Source organism: Hyperoodon ampullatus (assembly GCF_949752795.1).
Source record: "Hyperoodon ampullatus genome assembly, chromosome: 3".
NCBI classification, from domain to species: Eukaryota; Metazoa; Chordata; class Mammalia; order Artiodactyla; family Ziphiidae; genus Hyperoodon; species Hyperoodon ampullatus.
The window spans coordinates 86,970,676-86,987,519 of NC_136916.1; the positions used below are offsets into that span (position 1 = coordinate 86,970,676).

Below are 16,844 nucleotides of genomic sequence, written 5' to 3' on the forward strand. Positions count from 1 at the left end.
TTGGACATAACCAGAATGTTCCACGGTTTGAAGAAGGCACTCTGTCTCTTCAAGTTTGAATTTTTCTTCAGGTGGCTTCCTAACCTTGTCTTTAACACTTACATGAGCCTTCCCAGCCTAGGAATTTACCTAGTCACGGAACATTTATAGAGATGGTTCACAGAATGTTATGTCTATGTAAAAATCTCCACATTAGGGCCAACCCCATGGATTATCTAGGTACTAAGCATGCTGATCTCTACTGCTAGGCTATGTGAGTTCACTGTGGGTTTATAGAGACAACCTTTTCTACATAAAATCTATCCCAATTTATTTTTAAAAAACATATTTTAGTCTGTTTGTTAATATATTGCCACTGGTATGGATATGTAGATATAGATATCTATATGTTTGATGTCTATATTTATATGTAATATGTATATATATATATAATAAATATATATAATGCTTTTTTTTATTGAGAGTAAAAATGATTGCTCCCCCTCTTCTAAATTTCAAGCAGTTCACTTCATATCACATGTTGGATTCTTTTAGGATCCTGTTACTGTAAACTTGAACTACTCATCTTCTCCAGCTTTTTGATACCTATTTTCACTATTTATCAGGAAAGCTACAGGAAACTTCAGAGCCATCAAAACTACTTACAAGACAACATACGTCACTTGTTTGAATAGACTAGGCAATGACATTATTTTGATAGAATTAAAAAAAAACTAGTATTTTGTTGTAATCTTTTTTCTTTTTTAAGGACACAGAGATAGCATGGATTTACAGAGGTTTAAAGAAACGTCAAACAAGATAAAAGAAATAAAAGAAATATTATCTGTAAGTAAATCCTTATAGCAGTGCGATTATTTTGCTATTTTGGAGTTTAGTTCAAAATACAATTAAACATATTTTTTAGGAAAAATACAGTGTTAGCAGAAACCATCATCAACATGAGAGTTCCAAATATTTGAAGCTTATACACAATTTGAAAAAAAGAAGAAACAGTTGAAGAATATGAAAAAATGTACAAATAGCTTGCATTTTTTAAGTGAAGTTAAAAATCACCTATTCAACATTTCTCTTAAAAAATGCTTCTCCCTATATGGTTTCCACAGACTACTCATTGAACTCAACTTTTTCCCAGGCCCCAAAATTCATTAGAATATAACCCTGCTTATCAAGAACCCTGTGGTCTAGCAATAAAAAGCTGAATATGCCAGTATCGTGTGCAAGTGTAAGATGTTCAATAAATGTTGGTTAAATGAGTTTTAAAGTATACAGAACACCTAGCAAAAAGGTGTGTTTCCTGGCTGAAAATTTTTATTTCTTAACTGTTGCTTTCATAAATTACCAATAACTAATTTGGGCTTTAAGGGTAATTACAGCTACATCAAGATAATTAGGAAGACCTGGAAAAGTGCTAAGCTTCTCCATCCCTTAAGAACTTAAGTTGTAGAAATGATCAAGTGATAAATACAATGGAAATAAAGTTTTTCCTAAAACTAAAGCCAAGAAAATGATAATGATATAAGCTTTTATAAATGATTATTTCTCATATGATCTATAGTTAATTGTGAAATTGCTGTCAGGACATGTTACTTATTACCCTACATCTAAAAGGTAGACTCAAGTGCATTTTTTATCATATAAATACCAACTTTTTGGGGGGGGGGGCCGTGCCACTCAGCTTGCAAGATCTTAGTTCCCTGACCAGGGATTGAACTTGCACCCTTGGTAGTAAAAGCACAGAGTCCTAACCACTGGACCACCAGGAATTCCCCAACATTTGTATTTTTTTTTTTCTTAATGATAATTATTTTTTTAATTTATTTTTATTTTTTTATTTTTTGCTTTATAACAAATTTAATCAGTTATACATATACATATGTTCCCATATCCCCTCCCTTTTGCGTCTCCCTCCCACCCTCCCTATCCCACCCCTCCAGGCGGTCACAAAGCACCGAGCTGATTTCCCTGTGCTATGCGGCTGCTTCCCACTAGCTATCTACCTTACGTTTGGTAGTGTATATATGTCCATGCCGCTCTTTCACTTTGTCACAGCTTACCCTTCCCCCTCCCCATATCCTCAAGTCCATTCTCTAGTAGGTCTGTGTCTTTATTCCTCTCTTACCCCTGTGTTCTTCATGACATTTTTTTTTCTTGAATTCCATATATATGTGTCAGCATACAGTATTTGTCTTCCTCTTTCTGACTTACTTCACTCTGTATGACACACTCTAGGTCCATCCACCTCATTACAAATAGCTCAATTTCATTTCTTTTTATGGCTGAGTAATAATATTCCATTGTATATATGTGCCACATCTTCTTTACCCATTCATCCGATGATGGACACTTAGGTTGTTTCCATCTCCGGGCTATTGTAAATAGGGCTGCTATGAACATTTTGGTACATGTCTCTTTTTGAATTATGGTTTTCTCAGGGTATATGCCCAGTAGTGGGATTGCTGGGTCATATGGTAGTTCTATTTGTAGTTTTTTAAGGAACCTCCATACCGTTCTCCATAGTGGCTGTACCAATTCACATTCCCACCAGCAGTGCAAGAGTGTTCCCTTTTTTCCACACCCTCTCCAGCATTTATTGTTTCTAGATTTTTTGATGATGGCCATTCTGACTGGTGTGAGATGATATCTCATTGTAGTTTTGATTTGCATTTCTCTAATGAGTAAAGATGTTGAGCATCCTTTCATGTGTTTGTTGGCAGTCTGTATATCTTCTGTGGAGAAATGTCTATTTAGGTCTTCTGCCCATTTTTGGATTGGGTTGTTTGTTTTTTTGTTATTGAGCTGCATGAGCTGCTTATAAATTTTGGAGATTAATCCTTTGTCAGTTGCTTCATTTGCAAATATTTTCTCCCATTCTGAGGGTTGTCTTTTGGTCTTGTTTATGGTTTCCTTTGCTGTGCAAAAGCTTTTAAGTTTCATTAGGTCCCATGTGTTTATTTTTGTCTTTATTTCCATTTCTCTAGGAGGTGGGTCCAAAAGGATCTTGCTGTGATTTATGTCATAGAGTGTTCTGCCTATGTTTTCCTCTAAGAGTTTGATAGTGTCTGGCCTTACATTTAGGTCTTTAATCCATTTTGAGCTTATTTTTGTGTATGGTGTTAGGGAGTGATCTAATCTCATACTTTTACATGTCCCTATCCAGTTTTCCCAGCACCACTTATTGAAGAGACTGTCCTTTCTCCACTGTACATTCCTGCCTCCTTTATCAAAGATAAGGTGACCATATGTCCGTGGATTTATCTCTGGGCTTTCTATCCTGTTCCATTGATCTATCTTTCTGTTTTTGTGCCAGTACCATACTGTCTTGATTACTGTAGCTTTGTAGTATAGTCTGAAGTCAGGGAGCCTGATTCCTCCAGCTCCGCTTTTCGTTCTCAAGATTGCTTTGGCTATTCGGGGTCTTTTGTGTTTCCATACAAATTGTGAAATTTTTTGTTCTAGTTCTGTGAAAAATGCCAGTGGTAGTTTGATAGGGATTGCATTGAATCTGTAGATTGCTTTGGGTAGTAGAGTCATTTTCACAATGTTGATTCTTCCAATCCAAGAACATGGTACATCTCTCCATCTATTTGTATCATCTTTAATTTCTTTCATCAGTGTCTTATAATTTTCTGCATACAGGTCTTTTGTCTCCTTAGGTAGGTTTATTCCTAGATATTTTATTCTTTTTGTTGCAATGGTAAATGGGAGTGTTTCCTTGATTTCACTTTCAGATTTTTCATCATTAGTATATAGGAATGCCAGAGATTTCTGTGCATTAATTTTGTATCCTGCTACTTTACCAAATTCATTGATTAGCTCTACTAGTTTTCTGGTAGCATCTTTAGGATTCTCTATGTATAGTATCATGTCATCTGCAAACAGTGACAGCTTTACTTCTTCTTTTCCAATTTGGATTCCTTTTATTTCCTTTTCTTCTCTGATTGCTGTGGCTAAAACTTCCAAAACTATGTTGAATAAGAGTGGTGAGAGTGGGCAACCTTGTCTTGTTCCTGATCTCAGTGGAAATGGTTTCAGTTTTTCACCATTGAGGATGATGCTGGCTGTGGGTTTGTCATATATGGCCTTTATTATGTTGAGGAAAGTTCCCTCTATGCCTTCTTTCTGCAGGGTTTTTACCATAAATGGGTGTTGAATTTTGTCGAAAGCTTTCTCTGCATCTATTGAGATGATCATATGGTTTTTCTCCTTCAATTTGTTAATATGGTGTATCACGTTGATTGATTTGCGTATATTGAAGAATCCTTGCATTCCTGGAATAAACCCCACTTGATCATGGTGTATGATCCTTTTAATGTGCTGTTGGATTCTGTTTGCTAGTATTTTGTTGAGGATTTTTGCATCTATATTCATCAGTGATATTGGCCTGTAGTTTTCTTTCTTTGTGACATCCTTGTCTGGTTTTGGTATCAAGGTGATGGTGGCCTCGTAGAATGAGTTTGGGAGTGTTCCTCCCTCTGCTATATTTTGGAAGAGTTTGAGAAGGATAGGTGTTAGCTCTTCTCTAGATGCTTGATAGAATTCGCCTGTGAAGCCATCTGGTCCTGGGCTTTTGTTTGTTGGAAGATTTTTTATCACAGTTTCAATTTCAGTGCTTGTGACTGGTCTGTTCATATTTTCTATTTCTTCCTGATTCAGTCTTGGCAGGTTGTGCATTTCTAAGAATTTGTCCATTTCTTCCAGGTTGTCCATTTTATTGGCATAGAGTTGCTTGTAGTAATCTCTCATGATCTTTTGTATTTCTGCAGTGTCAGTTGTTACTTCTCCTTTTTCATTTCTAATTCTATTGATTTGAGTCTTCTCCCTTTTTTTCTTGATGAGTCTGGCTAATGCTTTATCAATTTTGTTTATCTTCTCAAAGAACCAGCTGTTAGTTTTATTGATCTTTGCTATCGTTTCCTTCATTTCTTTTTCATTTATTTCTGATCTGATTTTTATGATTTCTTTCCTTCTGCTAACTTTGGGATGTTTTTGTTCTTCTTTCTCTAATTGCTTTAGGTGCAAGGCTAGGTTGTTTATTCGAGATGTTTCCTGTTTCTTAAGGTGGGATTGTATTGCTATAAACTTCCCTCTTAGAACTGCTTTTGCTGCATCCCATAGGTTTTGGGTCGTCGTGTCTCCATTGTCATTTGTTTCTAGGTACTTTTTAATTTCCTCTTTGATTTCTTCAGTGATCACTTCGTTATTAAGTAGTGTATTGTTTAGCCTCCATGTGTTTGTATTTTTTACAGCTCTTTTCCTGTAATTGATATCTAGTCTCATAGCATTGTGGTCAGAAAAGATACTTGATACAATTTCAATTTTCTTAAATTTACCAAGGCTTGATTTGTGACCCAAGATATGATCTATCCTGGAGAATGTTCCATGAGCACTTGAGAAAAATGTGTATTCTGTTGTTTTTGGATGGAATGTCCTATAAATATCAATTAAGTCCATCTTGTTTGATGTATCATTTAAAGCTTGTGTTTCCTTATTTATTTTCATTTTGGATGATCTGTCCATTGGTGAAAGTGGGGTGTTAAAAGTCCCCTACTATGATTGTGTTACTGTCGATTTCTCCTATTATGGCTGTTAGTATTTGCCTTATGTATTGAGGTGCTCCTATGTTGGGTGCATAAATATTTACAATTGTTATATCTTCTTCTTGGATCGATCCCTTGATCATTATGTAGTGTCCTTCTTTGTCTCTTCTAGTAGTCTTTATTTTAAAGTCTGTTTAGTCTGATATGAGAATTGCTACTCCAGCTTTCTTTTGGTTTCCATTTGCATGGAATATCTTTTTCCATCCTCTTATTTCAGTCTGTATGTGTCTCTAGGTCTGAAGTGGGTCTCTTATAGACAGCATATATATGGGTCTTGTTTTTGTATCCATTCAGCCAATCTGTGTCTTTTGGTGGGAGCATTTAGTCCATTTCCATTTAAGGTAATTATTGATATGTATGTTCCTATTCCCATTTTCTTAATTGTTTTGGGTTCGTTATTGTAGGTCTTTTCCTTCTGTTGTGTTTCTTGCCTAGAGAAGTTCCTTTAGCATTTGTTGTAAAGCTGGTTTGGTGGTGCTGAACTCTCTCAGCTTTTGCTTGTCTGTAAACGTTTTAATTTCTCCATCAAATCTGAATGAGATCCTTGCTGGGTAGAGTAATCTTGGTTGCAGGTTTTTCTCCTTCATTACTTTAATTATGTCCTGCCACTCCCTTCTGGCTTGTAGAGTTTCTGCTGAAAGATCAGCTGTTATCCTGATGGGGATTCCCTTGTGTGTTATTTGTTGTTTTTGCCTTGCTGCTTTTAATATGATTTCTTTATGTTTAATTTTTGACAGTTTGATTAATATGTATCTTGGCGTATTTCTCCTTGGATTTATTCTGTATGGGACTCTCTGTGCCTCCTGGACTTGATTAACTATTTCCTTTCCCATATTAGGGAAGTTTTCAACTATAATCTCTTCAAATATTTTCTCAGTCCCTTTCTTTTTCTCTTCTTCTTCTGGAACCCCTATAATTTGAATGTTGGTGTGTTTAATGTTGTCCCAGAGGTCTCTGAGACTGTCCTCTGTTCTTTTCATTCTTTTTTCTTTATTTTGCTCTGCATCAGTTATTTCCACTATTTTATCTTCCACCTCACTTATCCGTTCTTCTGCCTCAGTTATTCTGCTATTGATCCCATCTAGAGTATTTTTAATTTCAGTTATTGTGTTTTTAATCGATGCTTGATTCATCTTTAGTTCTTCTAGGTCCTTGTTAACTGTTTCTTGCATTTTGTCTATTCTATTTCCAAGATTTTGGATCTTGGAAATAGAATCTTGGATCATCTTTACCATCATTATTCTGAATTCTTTTTCAGGTAGACTGCCTATTACCTCTTCATTTGTTAGGTCTGGTGGGTTTTTATCTTGCTCCTTCTCCTGCTGTGTGTTTTTCTGTCTTCTCATTTTGCTTATGTTACTGTGTTTGGGGTCTCCTTTTTGCAGGCTGCAGGTTCTCAGTTCCCGTTGTTTTTGGTGTCTGTCCCCAGTGGCTAAGGTTGGTTTAGTGGGTTGTGTAGGCTTCCTGGTGGAGGGGACTAGTGCCTGTGTTCTGGTGGATGAGGCTGGATCTTGTCTTTCTGGTGGGCAGGTCCACGTCTGGTGGTGTGTTTTGGGGTGTCTGCGGACTTTTTATGATTTTAGGCCACGTCTCTGCTAATGGGTGGCGTTGTGTTCCTGTCTTGCTAGTTGTTTGGCATAGGGTGTCCAGCACTGTAGCTTGCTGGTCGTTGAGTGAAGCTGGGTGCTGGTGTTGAGATGGAGATCTCTGGAAGATTTTCGCCGTTTGATATTATGTGGAGCTGGGAGGTCTCTTGTGGACCAGTGTCCTGAAGTTGGCTCTCCCACCTCAGAGGCACAGCACTGACTCCTGGCTCCTTAATTTGGGATGATTTATTGTCTATTCATGTATTCCACAGATGCAGGGTACATCAAGTTGATTGTGGAGCTTTAATCCGCTGCTTCTGAGGCTGCTGGGAGAGGTTTCCCTTTCTCTTCTTTGTTCTCACAGCTCCTGGGTCTCAGCTTTGGATTTGGCCCCGCCTCTGCGTGTAGGTCGCCGGAGGGCGTCTGTTCTTCGCTCAGACAGGACAGGGTTAAAGGAGCAGCCTCTTCGGGGACTCTGGCTCACTCAGGCCGGGCGGGAGGGAGGGGCACGGAGTGCGGGGCGAGCCTGCAGCGGCAGAGGTTGGCCTGACGTTGCACCAGCCCGAGGCGCGCCGTGCGTTCTCCCAGGGAAGCCGCCCCTGGATCCCGGGACCCCGGCAGTGGCGGGCTGCACAGGCTCCCGGAAGGGCGGTGTGGACAGTGACCTGCGCTCGCACACAGGCTTCTTGGTGGCGGCATCAGCAGCCCCAGCGTCCCATGCCTGTCTCTGGGCTCCGCGCTTTCAGTCGCGACTCGCGCCCGTCTGTGGAGCCCCTTTAAGCAGCGGTCTTAATCCCCTCTCCTCGCGCACCCGGAAACCAAGAGGGAAGAAGTCTCTTGCCTCTTCGGCAGCTCCAGAGTTTTCCCGGACTCCCTCCCAGCTAGCTGTGGCACATTAGCCCCCTTCAGGCTGAGTTCTCGCCGCCAGCCCCAGTCCTCTCCCTGCTCTCTGACCGAAGCCCGAGCCTCAGCTTCCAGCGCCGCCCGCCCCGGCGGGCGAGCAGACAAGCCTCTCGGGCTGGTGAGTGCCGCTCGGCACCGATCCTCTGTGCAGGGATCTCTCCGCTTTGCCCTACCCAGGTATGTGGGGAGTTTCTTGCCTTTTGGGAGGTCTGGGGTCTTCTGCCAGCATTCAGTAGGTGTTCTGTAGATGTTGTTCCACGTGTAGCTGTATTTCTGGTGTATCCGTGGGGAGGAAGGTGATCTCCGCGTCTTACTCTTCCGCCATCTTACCCGGAAGTCAACATTTGTATTTTTAATAGCATATATTTTGATTGAAATATTGTATGAAAGTGAATAATTTAATTTAATGTCTATTAACTAGATTTTGTTAACTTTGGATTTAATTGGTGACTCTATGGAAATTGAGATTTAGTGATTCCATGAGATCCCTTTCTTTCCATATTTGCCTTTAAGTTTGTATTTCTTACCTCAAATAAGACCATCAGAATGATGTAAGAAATACGATTATGGAGTATTCAAAGATGCGTAAATATCAGGTAAAGTCTCTTTAGTATTTGTGGGAGTCAAAAAGTTAAAATATACATATAGGGCTTCCCTGGTGGTGCAGTGGCTGAGAGTCCGCCTGCCGATGCAGGGGACACGGGTTCTTGCCCCGGTCCAGGAAGATCCCATATGCCGCGGAGCGGCTAGGCCCGTGAGCCATGGCCACTGAGCCTGCGCGTCCGGAGCCTGTGCTCCGCAACGGGAGAGGCCACAACAGTGAGAGGCCCGCATACTGCAAAACAAACAAACAAACAAACAAATATACATATACATTCAGATGGAGGAAGTAGGTAAGATAAATTTACCATAAGACTGTAATTTGCATGATGTATTCTAACCATTTTAATTCTGTGACATGCTTCTAAAGATCTGAATTTTCCATTATATATGATGCCTTACAGAGAAGGAGAGAACTAAATAAATAGGTTGAATGCATTTAGGTAGCACTAGCTGACACATGATGATGAAAAACAAGGGAAGAAAAAATGAATGAGAAACAGTAATAAGTAGAAAGAAGAACTGACAGAGCTCTACCAGAGTTGGTTTTATAATTCTTAAAATGTAGACGTGATATGTCTGCATTCCATATGGGGTTTTTCTTGAACAGGTTTTAACTGAAGTGGATTTTACAGTAAATGAAGTGTTTTATGGACCTTCATAACTTTTAATAGAGTTTTTTTGTAATTTGGAATTATTTAAGTTTAATAAAATTTCTTATCACACTCTCTTTCTCCTATATGCAAATACCCTTTAATTAAAAATATGGACCCAGTATGTTATATTGCTCAATTGTAGAGTCCATTCGTGTCAGTGTAAGAGAGCCCAATTTCTCTTATTTTAGTCCTTCCTGATAGTATAATTAGTTGTTCAAGAGAGATGTACATGATAATTTGGGTAGTATATTTGTTCACTTTTTATTAGTGAAAGTAATTTTTTAAATGTTTAAATTTTATAGTTGAGTACTTGGTATCCTAGAATTTTAGAGATATTTATTGATACCTTTTAGCAGTTAGTAATAGGGGTATTAGTGCCTAAGTGGCATTTGACCCCAAGTTTGACTCTAAACCTGTACACTTGAATTTTAGCCAGGAAAATTCTGAGGGCTAGGAATGGATATGGAGAAAGTAAATCTTTGGAGTGATTATGACTTAGAGAATTGACATGACACCACAGTAAAAGGTTAGAACTGCTAACTGGCTGGAACTCTGAGACTTGTCAAACTCACCATGTCAAAACCTGAAATTCACCATCATCTCCCCACTCAGCAGACATATTTCTTTTCCTCCTGTATTTCCTACCTCTGTTAATAGCATCAGCATCCTAGTTTACCAGGGCAAACTTGCACTCTTACTTCTCCCTTCCAGTCAACAGCCAAGTCTACCTGGTTTTGTTTCCTAAATACTTCTTTAGTGTCTCTACTTTTCTCAATCCTTAGTTATAGTTACCCTGACTTAGGCTGTTAATTCTCTAATTTATATTTCATTGAACTTTTAAGGTATCTTTAACAAGGTGTCACAACAGCAGTTGAAGGAATTTGACGACACTCTGACGGCATTTTGCTGTTGTGAAGCACTTGATATATGGTGGGAAATCATTTATAATAAATGGACATTTCCTAATGGTAAATGGTAGATGTTAGGGTTTCCCCACAGATTGCACCTTTTAACAATGAACCTATTAAATGACTTAAAACAGGAGTATGCTGAAATTTTTTAAGTGAGCAAATAACTTCCTGGTAAAAACAAGAAGAAATAACAAGTTTCAGTGAGTGGGAAGAAAAGTGGTGGCTATGTTTTAAATTTAACAACTGTGAGTACTTTACTTAGAGGAAAAGAACTGTAATAATAGAATAATGAGCTCTAGCTCATGACAGTTAGAGGTTTTGAGTTCTTGAACATTTGTGGGTTATACATACCTTTGAAAATGTAATGAAAACTACAGACCACCTTCCCAGGCAAATGCACATATACAGATATTTTTCTTTTAAAGTATAGAGTTTTACAAATACCTCGAAGCCCACTCATCAGTCCCACGCTAGAATTTCTATCAAAGATGGTTCTATGAAATTGATGTGTCATTGCATCAAAGAGTATATATCAAGGAAAGTACTTATGTAAAACAATCAAGAAATAGCTAGAACTGGTTCCAAAAGGAACAACTAAAATCAGAAAGGAAATCAGAGTTGCTTTGTGACAATAGGGAAAAGGTTAGCACTTTTTGCTTGGCTATATATCAATAAATCAGCTGTAATGTGAAGAATGTGAAACATCAAAGATAGAAAAACTTAATTTTCTTGAGATGTTTAAGTTAAATTTATTTAATGAAAGTAATAGCTTATTGTGGTAGTAACATTTTAAAACTCATTGTTTCTGAGGGGGTGGTAGAGGTTTGGAAATATTTTAAAGTTACATAGTAGTATGACCTGTGTATAGCTGAAAAGAAGAAACAGGGTGAAGGTATCAGATCTTCCGCATTAGTTTAATGAATTTCGTTAGTTCATCTGGAAAAACGAATAGGTAAAAAGAAGAAAATGGGAGAGAATTAGTTGTTAGATACTAAGATATCTATACAGGTGGTACAATTGAAACATGAATATTTAGTGAAACGTTTTGGTGACTCCAAAATAACCCTTATACAAATACAAATTTAATAAGGGTTGGATTAGAAATTGATGAGAAAAGGAATGCTTTGTCAGTAAACACACAAATTGGACAACTGGGTAGAAATTTGGAAACGTCTGTTTCATATCGCTTCATAAGCTCAGATGAATTCCCGATTTAAATATAAAAACTCAAAGTGTAAAAAAAACTTAAGAAAATAGAAATATTAAGTTAGTAAAGCCAGGAGGGCTTTTAAAACAAATATTAAGGGACGGGTGTAAAGAGATGAGTACCTAAAAATATGAAGCATAGATAAAACAAATCTGAAAGAAATTGAAATTTGACAAATAATGACCAGATAGATCTTTGTTATACAAATAGCTTATACAAAGCAATAAGAAAGCTACCAAAACTCCCCAAAATAAATTTCCCCTCCACTTTTTTACTCTCCAAAGAAGAAAGTATTGCTGTTTCAATTTTAGTGTAAAATAGTAGTTTTTTCTTTTTAAGGTGAATTGATAAATGTTTTATTATTTTCCCTAGTTTCCTCCAATTTTTTAAATGAACTTGTATTGCTATGAAAAAAGATTCATTCAGATGGATTTATGAACAATAAGCAAGTAGGGTGTTTTGATGGCAGTTTTTGAAATTGACATTGAAGAAAATAACTGTAATCTGTAATATACCCCTTGGAGTCCAGGTAGATTAAAGCATATTGAGCTAACTAGATCCAGAGGCTCTTATACTACTTAGAGCAGTGATTTGAAATTTAGTTCAATTGTTTTAAAATTGTGTATATGTATGATATGCAGAATGATATTCCTTCTGAAAACACTCTGAAACATGTGAGTTCTCATGCTGGATTTACTGAGTGTCACAAAACTTCTTCTATTCCTCTTCATTCAGAGCGAGGTGAGTATTTTGACTTCATGAATTATGCTAACACAAACATACTCATTTAAGCTTTACAGGTATTTTATGGACATCATTAAACTTTAAATGTATTTTATGTATGTCACACACTTGAGCAGTGAATGTTTCAGAAGTCAGAAAATGAAGATTCTGGTCCATCATTGTTGTTCTTAACCTTGAATAATACATAATCTGCAAATTCTAATATTTTTCAACAAATTGTTTAGACTTAAAAGATGAAAGGCAAAGACTCGGTTTTTACTCCTGACTTTTTTACAAATGAGTCGGTTGTATTTTAATCTGTATAGTCATTTAGTCAACTTATTTTTCTGCTTTAACCTTTAAAAATAACATACATTTATTTGCTTCAAAATTAAAATACACACACACACACACAAAAGCACTTTGAAAATCAGTCTCAGTCTCACTCCAACCCCATGTGTAACCACTGTTATTTTTGTTTTTTCTCTAGAGTTTCATGCTTATGTAGTCATATATGACAATAGTCTTTTTTACCTCTTCATCTTTTACACAAAAGGTAGCATACCATACATGTTGTCCTGCACCTTTAATTTTTCATTTAGAAAGTTTAATGATCTGGAGATGTTTCCATATCATGCTTTTTTGGGGTCATAGTTATATGCGTATAAATTTATTGTTATCTAACTTTTCAGTTATGTACATGTAATCTTTATAAGGTTCCTTAAGAAAAGCAGTACTTCCTTATTCCCCTCACCATCATTTCTCCTTTTATTCTCTTCAAGTTGGGTTTATTCCAGGAGTGAAAATTAGTTTAACATTCAAAAATATAAGGCATGATAGTAACAAATTAAAGAAGAAAATCATATGATTATCTTAATAGCTGCAGAAAAGGCTGAATTTGATGAAATTCAACATCCATTCATGATTAAAACTCCTAACAAAGTAAGTATAGAATGGAGTGTCCTTAATCTGAATAAAGGGTATCTAACAAAAACTTACCACAGATACCATACTTCATAGTGAAATATTGAACACCCCAGAAGGAGAACAAGACAAGGATTCTATTTAACATTTTAGCCAAAGAAGAAAAGGAAGAAAAATAAATGGTAGAAGGATTCGGAGGGAAGAAATAAAACTCACTATTTTTGGATAACATGGATATTATTTCTAAAGTTAGGATGCCTGTAATTTTATATCCTTGTATTTCAGTTTTAGGCAGTATCCGTTGACCTCCCACTAAAGAAGACAAGGATTGAGCTCTTCCCCACCGCCGTCCCCACCCCTCTCTGTTCCCTAGCCCACATGCATGCACAGATGTCTTTACCCTTTCCCACCAGTGTAGTTATGTCATGATTTTGGTTAGATCAACACTGGATTCTCTGCTCTTTGAATAAATTTCTTCAAAGTATTCAGTTTCATCATCTTGAAAAAGTTTTGCCCAGAGTCTCCTAATATATCTCAATCTGTTCTTTTTGCCCTCTATACTTGGAACGTTCTAAGATTTCCTTTCACCATTCATTCTTTTGTTCTAAGATTTCACTGTTCTTTCTGTGGTTTTCCTTTATTATATCGAGATTGTAAATTCTAAATTAATTTAAAATTTAACATCCACTTTTTTTTGGAAAATAGGCTTAATTCTAAAGTTTGTTTAGTATAAACAAGCAAAATGTGACAAAAGTGGCATCTTAAATGAGGGGAAAGATGAACTATTTTTTTCCATTACTGTAAAATGATGTTTAAGATTATTAATTGCAACATTGTTACAGCAAGAGATTGAAATCAGGCCAAATGTCCATCAATGGGAGTTTGGTTAAATAAATTATTGTATATCCATTGTATGAAGTTCAGCATAATATCAAAATAGAATAGAGAAATCCTCTGTGTACTGATATTGAAAGATCTCCAAGCTTAAAGTTAAAAAACCAACAACAAAAAACCTGAAGCTATATATATTATACTAGCATTTATGTTAAAAAAAAGAAGATTCAGGGGTATATATAGAAACACAAAATATCTTTGGAAGGATACACAAGAAATTTGGGAACAGAGGAAGAGCAAGACTTTTTTTTTCCATACTCTTTTATTTCATATTGCCTTTTCACAAAAATAAATTGAATAATTTTTATATCCTGTCAAGAGACCCGTGAGACTTATATAACTCTTACATTCAGCAGTGTTGGGGAGAGGATAAGTTATCTTAGGTAAGTTATATTATGCCTTGAAACACTTTGTGTTTGGTTAGTTGGTATTAAAAAAATTTTTTTTAGTTGTATAACTTTTTTATTTTTTTAAATTTTCTTTTAGTGGAAAGTAACAGTAGAAGGCCATCTATAGAAGACACTCATGAAGTAGATTCCAAAGCAGCTTTACTACCGGTTTGTATATTTCAATTAAACATATGCATATTTAAAAATATTTATTAGAGAAGAGCTAAAAGATGGTGATATTTTATCTGAGATTATATCTAGCTTTCAAAAATTTTTTAACATTAGAAAACTGACCTCAGTGCATAGTAGCAGTTATGGAAAAGAGTTTCTTCCTGTAGTGAATAGTCAGAAATTATTAAAGAAAAATGTATGCAGAAGAAAGAAAGGTAGGAATCTCTGTTTGAATTGAAGCTAATGATATGAAACTATTCCCAGCCAACTGGAGTAATATTTGATTTTACAAACACTCTTTAAAAGCAGACTTTGGCAACCAAGACAGATAGCTTGGGAGAAAGCAAAAACAGTTGCTCCTTTCTAGTCAAGTATAGAAATTAGTGCTCATAATTATGATCCTGGATCATCAAGAACATATTAACTTGGCCCCATCCCTCTGGACTGAATGCTACACATGTACTCACACCCTCTTGCTTGCTCCCACCCTGGCAAGCAAGGCAACCATGAGAGCCTGGAGGTTCTTCAGAAGACAAAGAGGTCATTCAACCAGGTGTTATCAGCCCCAGGTGGGGCAAGCAAAGGTGATGGAGAAGAGTCCAGGAAGCTGCCAGAGCAGGCAGGGGAGAAATCCCAGGTTGTGCATAGAACTGGGCACTATAAGTGGTTCAGTGTGCAAATGGGATGTGGATTCATCTCCGTGATAAACTGAAAGGGAAACCCCTTGGATATTCCAGTCAATGTATTTGTACACCAGTTTTTTTTATCTTATCCTGTTAGAAGCCTTTGACCTGCTGCTGCTATTGTTTCACTCATTTCCATCATCTTATGCAGAAAGGAAACAAGAGGATCTTCTAAGCCCATCAGATGCCCATTCTTTTTTTTTTTTTTTTTTTTTTTTAGTATTACTGTATTTTTATTCATCTCATTTATGCATGTTCCTTTGTTGTGGCCACAGCAAGGGGGTTGGGGGAGAGAAAACTTTCTTCACGCATGCACAAAGGTTGTGATGTTTACTGAAGATGATGGGAAAAATTTTTCAACGCTCGCACCAGCTGAGGCCAGCCAGCAGTGAACCTTGGAAGTGAATTCTGGTGCCCAGAACCGGCCCAGCATAGGGAGTGAGGAATCCATCCCCTCCCCGGCAGTCGTACCTTGCCCAGGAACATTTGAGAAAAGTGTTGTCCAGTCTGCAGTGTGTGACCCTGAGTGGAGAAATGCTCACCAGGAGGATCGGGTCCATCAAGGAGTCCCGGCCACCCAGTGATCCCAATCTGCCCTGCTCACTCGCCTGCCAGTTGTCCCAGATGCCCATTCTATTTTTCTTTTTTTCTTTTTTTAATATTTATGTATTTATTTCGCTGCATTGAGTCTTAGTTGCGGCATGCGGGGTCTTCATTGCAGCATGCGGGATCTTTCATTGCAGTGTGCGGGCTCAGTAGCGGCACTCGGGCTTAGTTGCCCTGTGGCATGTGGGATCTTAGTTCACCAACCAGGGATCGAATCCGCATCCCCTGCATTGGAAGGTGCATTCTTAACCTCTGGACCACCAGGGAAGTCCCCCAGATGCCCATTACTATTAAAACATTTTAGAAGCCTGAAGAAAAGAACATATTAACCATATTAACTTACATTGTGCTGTAAGGAGATAGATTGTATTATTAAAAATCGTTTTATTAAAAAAATTATTTCAATAGGAAGGGCGTTCAGTGAACTCAGAGTTTCACAGTAACAAATCCTCCTTTCTGGAAGGACTCATCCTGGACCTAAGCTGCACAGTTTTGCTACAAATAAGGTTCCATTGAAGATGACCTCACAATGCCAAATTACAAAACTTGTGGAAACCAGCTTATACAAACAGTATTAGATCTCTGATAACTTGAGATAGTAGAATTATTGGGTACAGATTATAAAATAAGTCTGATTAAAGCCATTAAAAAGTATTATAAACATTTCTAAAAAAAGATACTACTCAAAAATACTGGAAAATTTGGGAAAAAATAAAAAATCTCAGTTGGGGGTTTCCCTGGTGGCGCAGTGGTTAAGAATTTGCTTGCCAATGCAGGGGACCTGGGTTTGAGCCCTGGTCCGGGAAGATCTCAAATGCCGCAGAGCAACTAAGCCCGTGTGCCACGAATAGCCTGCGTACCTAGAGCCCGTGCTCCTCAACAAGAGAAGCCACCGCAGTGAGAAGCCCACGCGCCACAACGAAGAGTAACCCCCGCTCGCCACAACTAGATAAAAGCCCGTGTGTAACAACAAAGACCCAAAGCAGCCAAAAAT

The 16,844-nt window shown here is 37.5% G+C and overlaps 1 protein-coding gene across 1 annotated transcript in view; it reads left to right on the forward strand.

Moving 5' to 3' along the window:
- TRPM7 (transient receptor potential cation channel subfamily M member 7) overlaps positions 1-16,844 on the forward strand; it is a gene marked incomplete at both ends in the record, with an annotated part of 85,377 nt that overhangs the window by 53,884 nt on the left and 14,649 nt on the right. The window contains 3 exons of the mRNA XM_079699116.1: positions 749-825; positions 12,102-12,201; positions 14,488-14,558. Coding sequence (XP_079555242.1) covers positions 749-825; positions 12,102-12,201; positions 14,488-14,558 — 248 coding nt within the window. The remainder of the gene's footprint in view (positions 1-748; positions 826-12,101; positions 12,202-14,487; positions 14,559-16,844) is intronic.